The sequence below is a fragment of the Miscanthus floridulus genome, chromosome 2 (genome assembly GCF_019320115.1).
Source record: "Miscanthus floridulus cultivar M001 chromosome 2, ASM1932011v1, whole genome shotgun sequence".
NCBI lineage: Eukaryota > Viridiplantae > Streptophyta > Magnoliopsida > Poales > Poaceae > Miscanthus > Miscanthus floridulus.
The window spans coordinates 53,554,145-53,560,544 of NC_089581.1; the positions used below are offsets into that span (position 1 = coordinate 53,554,145).

Here is a 6,400-nt window from a genome sequence, read left to right on the forward strand (position 1 = left end):
ACGTTATAAAGTTTGAGAACTGAAATGGTCACTTTAATAGTTCTAGGATGAAACTAAACCTAAAATGAAAATTTAATGACTAAAACAACCATTTTGAAAGTTTAAGAATGGAATTGAATCTCAGATGATGGTTGAAGGACCAAAATGACTACTTTGCCACTTTCTTTTGTACGACTTCATCAAGAAAAGAACTCCAAGGAAAATGTAACCGTCAAAACAGTGCAAACGATTTTCTTCTTCTTCTTACTATACCCACGCTCACGGGCCCATGGCTCACGTGGTTCACTGCTGGTTCTACTGCCTAGCATAATAGGCTTACTCCAGCACAAGCACAAGACGACCACTCCAAGTGCAGTTTTTGGTGTGCACATGATCTTTTCTGTTGCAATGTATACTCCGTAATTACTTCCATAAGCTAGCACGGAATTCTGTACTCTAGCCACAAATTCATGCACAAGGCCGTGGCGAAAAGCTGCAGCCGGAGATCAGGACTCAGGAGAGAGCTCCCCGGCTACGCCACAGACAGGGTAGCTCTTTCAAAACGCGTGTTCGGACTGGGACTGGGCCTCTGGGAGGGAGTGGACGACAGGACGAGCGAGTGGTTTGCTTGGGTTTGGGTGCTCGTGAGTCGTGATCCAGCTACGCCACAGACCACAGCAGGGCGTCCTGCAGGCTGCAGCCGCTTTGACGTCGACAACGGTCAAATGCAGGCGCCAGGCGGCCAGCTGATCCGCCAAAGGCTCTGTTTGGTTCTCCGTGGACTAAAAGTTTTAATCTACTTTAGTCTATGAACTAAAAATAAACTAAAGTGGTGTTTGGTTTCTTGAACTAAAATGGACTAAAGTAGAGAGAGGGTAATAAATAAGAGGCATGGATGTTCCCAACACCTTTTAGTTCATTTTAGTCCAGTTTCATGGACTAAAGGACTAAAGAATTTTAGTTCACTTTTAGTTCAAGTATTTGGCTATTTAGTCCAACTAAAACACAGATTTTAATTAAAATACTTTAGTCCATGGAACCGAGCATCCCAGACACTTGTTGGGATTTGGGAACAGTGCCGCACCGCAGCGGCGCCCCGCCGTTCCTGGAGTGGAAGCGGTCTAGTGGACCGCTAGTGTTTGGTGCAGCCTGGAATGGAAGTGCAAAAACAACCACTGAAGACTTCTCCCCGCGCCCAAAATGAAATTAGACTTTAGACGATGACTAAAAAATTGGTTTCTCTTTCTTTTATCCGTAATTCAAATTGTTTATGTCATGTGTGGCTCCAAATCCCCTGTCAGGCACGCCTAAGATCTGCTCGCCTTTACTGCTGCAACAATCACTACTGGACCAAGCTCATCGCGGCTCCTCCTAGCAATCCACACAAAACACAACCACTGGGCAGCACAGCACAGCTGCAAATGGATCACAGAGCTGGAAGCCGAGAGCCGCACGCGCTACCCGTGACAGCCGCCCGCATCCGACCCTCCCCGAGATATAGATGTGCAACGGGCCGGCCCGGCCCGTTGCAGCAACGGGTCGGCACGACCTGATGGGGGTCGGGCCAACAAGGCACGACGTGCCCTACGGGCTGTGCCGCTATGGGCTTTGTCGGGTACCATAAAAAGGGGTCCCCTAAGCGAAAACCGAAAAAATCGCTTAGACCCTGTCAAAATCAAAGCCAAGGAACAACTATAGGCTAACCCCCGGCCTTGTCCGAGGCTACCAACTCTCCGCCTCGCTCGAGGCCTCGCACGAGAGGCCTCGGACGACCTACCGATTCTCCGCCTCGCTCAAGGCCTCGCACGTAAGGCCTCGGACGGAGAACCGATTCTCCGTCTCGCTCGAGGCCGGCTCGTAAGGCCTTGGACGGGGAACCGATTCTCCGACTTGCCCGGCCTCGGACGAGTTATCGATTCTCCGCCTCGCTCAAGGCCGGCTCGGCAAACAACCCCGTCGCCTCCGCCTTGACCAACTTCTCTGACAGGATGTCACGTCCAACCAACGCGTTCAACCGCTCCCACGATATCAGCCGAACAATGGCTCGACACAACGGAGTGGCCGACGCGACGTAGGGTCACGTCGACGCCATGCCGTCTGAGACAGGATAGGGCAGAAGTTACCGGCCGCTGTGCTTAGCACTGTGCCTACGACTGACACCCATACTGCACTATGCTGCCTAACCCCAACTGCTCTGAGGACAACGCGGCGTGGGGAGTTAAGTTCGGGTCCCTGTAGCCTCGGAATCAGTGTACGGGACCAACTGCTCACTCCGAGCCTCGACAATCCACTTCAGGGTCTCGGCAGCCTTGGGATTCGCGCCCGCCGAGCCCCCACGATGGTTCGGCCTCGGCACCAACTGAGCCTAGGCTCTTTACGCTGTCGACGTACAGCGACCAGGCACGTCGTCCGCCATGCCCTGCTTCAAGCTATCACTAGAGCTCCCACGTCGCACAGGATCGAGCGTGACCGGTGCGTCGCTCCAGTACATCAAGTACAAGACCGCTCCGTCGACCATGCTGCCACAGTCACAAGCTACAGGGCTCAGACACGCCGCCTCTGCTTACAGGATGCTACGTAGCAAACACATGTATCACCCCTATCCCCCTTCAACTATAAAAGGGAGGGACCGGGGCCGTTTCAAAGAGAGAGCTAATGAGATAGACGAACACGGGCACACGCACAGACGAACAGACGAACTCACTCACTCACTCACTCACGCGCAAGCAACACTCTGTAACATGCACACTTCCCCACTGCCTGAGATCAACATCTCAAGCAATCTTCCCCGACAACTTCGCCTCGAGCGAAGAGGCCGTTGGGGGCCATCTTCCCCGACAATGACGCCAAGGGGAAGCGGAGGGACGAGGCCCCGGGGCCTCAGCTCCCCACCTCCCCAAGAAAAAGAAGAAGGGTCGCCAGGGGAAGCAAGAAGTCCTCGAGGCCAGCCTAGTCGTGGCTGCAGAGCACAAGAATCCCCGAGGCCCCAGAGGCCCCGGGCTCTTCGACGATATGCTTAAGAAACCCTGCCCTTACCACCAGGGCCCGGTGAAGCACGCCCTTGAGGAGTGCACCATGCTCCGGCGTTACTACACCAAGCTCGGCCTCCCCGACGACGATGCCAAGAGGAGGTGCGCCGACGACAGGGACGACGACAAGGACGACGGGTTCCCCAAGGTGCACAACGCCTTCATGATCTTTGGCGGGCCTTCAGCGTGCCTCACGGCACGACAGCGAAAGAGGGAGCGCCGGGAGGTCTTTTCGGTGAAGGTGGCCGCTCCCCGGTACCTCAACTGGTCCTGGGAGGCGATCACCTTTGATCAGGATGACCACCCCGACTATGTCCCGAACCCTAGATAGTACCCACTTGTCATCGACCCCATCATCGGCAACACCCGGCTCACTAAGGTGTTGATGGACGGAGGCAGTGGCCTCAACATCCTCTACGCCAACACACTGGAGCTCCTTGAGCTCGACCAGTCACAGCTCCGAGGCGATGCCGCGCCTTTCCATGGCATCATGCCAAGGAAACGCACGCGGCCCCTCGGGCGCATCAGCCTACCCGTCTGTTTCGGTACTCCCTCCAACTACCGCAAGGAGGTCCTCACCTTCGAGGTGGTTGGGTTCAAGGGAACCTACCACGCCATCCTGGGGTGGCCATGCTACGACAAGTTCATGGCGGTCCCCAACTACACCTACCTCAAGCTCAAGATGCTGGGCCCCAACGACGTCATCACTGTCGAGTCCACGTACGAGCATGCATACGACTGCGACGTCGAATGCATCGAGTACGCCGAGGCTATCATAGAGGCCGAGACCCTCATCGTCAACCTCGATCGGCTTGGTAGCGAGGCGCCTGACTCCAAGCGTCGAGCTGGGACTTTCGAGCCCGCGGAGGCCGTCAAGCTCGTCTCGGTCGACCCCGCCTGCCCCGACGACCGAGCACTGAGGATCAGCGCCACCCTCGACATCAAATAGGAAGCCGTGCTCGTCGACTTTCTTCGCGCGAATGCCGATGTATTCGCGTGGAGTCCCTCGGACATGTCGGGCATACCAAGGGAGGTCACCAAGCATGCCTTGGACATCCAGGCCGGCTCCAGACCTGTGAAGCAGCGCCTGCGCCGATTCGACGAGGAAAAGCGTAGGACCATCGGCGAGGAGGTGCAGAAGCTTTTGGCGGCCGGATTCATCAAGGAAGTGTCCCATCCAGAGTGGTTGGCTAATCCTGTATTAGTCAAGAAGAAAAATGGGAAGTGGAGGATGTGTGTAGACTACACCAGTCTGAATAAAGCGTGCCCAAAAGTCCCTTTCCCATTACCTCAAATCGACCAAATCATCGACTCCACCGCGGGATGTGAAACCCTATCCTTCCTTGATGCTTATTCCGGTTACCATCAAATCAAGATGAAAGAATCCGACCAGCTCGCGACTTCTTTCATCACACCATTTGGCATGCACTGCTATGTGACTATGTCGTTTGGCCTCAGAAACGTAGGGGCCACATACCAGCGGTGCATGACCTAGGTCTTTGGCGAGCACATCGGGCGAACCATCGAGGCCTACATGGACGACATCGTGGTCAAGTCCAGGAGGGCCAGTGATCTCGTCGATGACCTGAAGATCACCTTCAGATGCCTCAGAGAGAAGGGCATCAAGCTCAACCCCGAGAAGTGTGTCTTCGGGGTCTCCCAAGGCATGCTCTTGGGATTCATAGTCTCGGAACGCGGCATCGAGGCCAACCCAGAGAAAGTCTCGGCCGTAACCAACATGGGACCAATCCGAGATCTCAAAGGAGTGCAGAGGGTTATGGGATGCCTTGCGGCCCTGAGCCGCTTCATCTCGCGCCTTGGCAAAAAAGGCTTGCCTCTGTACCGCCTCTTGAGGAAATCCGAACACTTTTCTTGGACCCCCGAGGCCGAAGAAGCCCTCACCAAGCTCAAGGCACTACTCACCAATCCTCCCATCCTGGTGCCACCAACCAAGGGTGAGGCCCTCTTACTCTACGTCACCGCAACGACCCAAGTGGTCAGCGTGGTCGTAGTGGTCGAGAGGCAGGAAGAGGGGCATGCCTTACCCATCCAATGGCCTGTTTACTTCATCAGCGAAGTGCTCTCCGAGACCAAAACACGCTACCCCCACATCCAGAGACTGATCTACGCCCTAGTCTTGGCTCGACGCAAGCTGCGTCACTACTTTGAGTCCCACCCGATGACCGTGGTGTCGTCTTTCCCCCTGGGAGAGATAATCCATAACCGGGAGGCCTCGGGTAGGATAGCCAAGTGGGCCGTCGAACTCATGGGGGAAGCCCTATCGTTTGTGCCTCGGAAAGCAATCAAATCTCAGGTCTTGGTCGACTTTGTGGCTGAGTGGACCGACACCCAACTGCCACCTGCTCAAGTCCAGGCGGAATGCTGGACCATGTACTTCGACGGGTCCTTAATGAAGACCAGGGTAGGCGTGGGTCTGCTCTTCATCTCACCCCTCGGAGTGCACATGCGCTACATGATTTGGCTCCATTTCGCGGCCTCCAACAACGCAGCCGAGTACAAAGCCCTCGTCAATGGCTTGCAGATCGCCATCGAATTTGGAGTACGGTGTCTCGACGTACGGGGCGATTCGTAGCTCGTTGTCGATCAAGTGATGAAGGAGTCAAACTGCCATGACCCCAAAATGGAGGCGTACTGCAAGCTAGTACGTCGCCTTGAAGACAAGTTCGACGGCCTCGAACTCAACCACATCACGTGTAAATTCAACGAGGTCACGGACGAGCTGGCAAAGATGGCGTCGGCACGGGCCCCGGTCCCCCCGAACGTCTTCACCAGAGACCTCCACAAGCCTTACATTGACTACGCCTCGGCGGTAGAAGAGGGCCCATTGGTCGAGCCCCCCGCAGGGCCCGAGGCCCCCTCTATCGCCAAGACCCCTTCGGCCGAGCCCGAGGTCATGAAAGTCAACGCAGAGCCTCCTGAGGCCAACCAGGGCATGGACTGGCGAGTCCCGTTCCTTGATTGCCTTGTCCGAGGAGAGCTTCCCATAGACAGGACCAAAGGCCGATGGCTTGCTCGGCGAGCCAAGACTTATGCCCTCAGCAACGGCGAGTTGTACAGGCGAAGCCCATCGGGTGTCCTCCAATGATGCATCACCACCAAGGCAGGCCAAGCCCTACTTTGGGACTTGCACGCGGGAGCCTACGGGCACCATGCAGCGCCTCGAACGCTCGTCGAAAACGCCTTCCACCAAGGGTTCTACTGGCCAACGGCAGTTGCTGACGCCACCAAGCTCGTACGCTCCTGCGAAGGATGCTAGTACTACATGTGGCAGACGCATCTCTCGGCCCAAGCCCTCCAAACCATCCCCATTACATGGCCATTCGCTATGTGGGGGCTCGACATGGTTGGGCCTCTGCAGAAGGCCCCCGGGG

At 55.9% G+C, this 6,400-nt stretch overlaps 1 protein-coding gene across 1 annotated transcript; it reads left to right on the forward strand.

Moving 5' to 3' along the window:
- The first annotated feature begins 5,649 nt into the window (after window positions 1-5,649).
- On the forward strand, window positions 5,650-6,114 carry LOC136536549 (uncharacterized). The gene has a single exon (XM_066528804.1). It carries the CDS (start codon window positions 5,650-5,652, stop codon window positions 6,112-6,114), a length of 465 nt encoding a protein of 154 aa, XP_066384901.1.
- The last annotated feature ends 286 nt before the right edge of the window (window positions 6,115-6,400 follow it).

Bases quoted from the DNA above. Each gene is read 5' to 3' on its own strand.
- LOC136536549 (XM_066528804.1), top strand. From the start codon at position 5,650: ATGGAGGCGTACTGCAAGCTAGTACGTCGCCTTGAAGACAAGTTCGAC.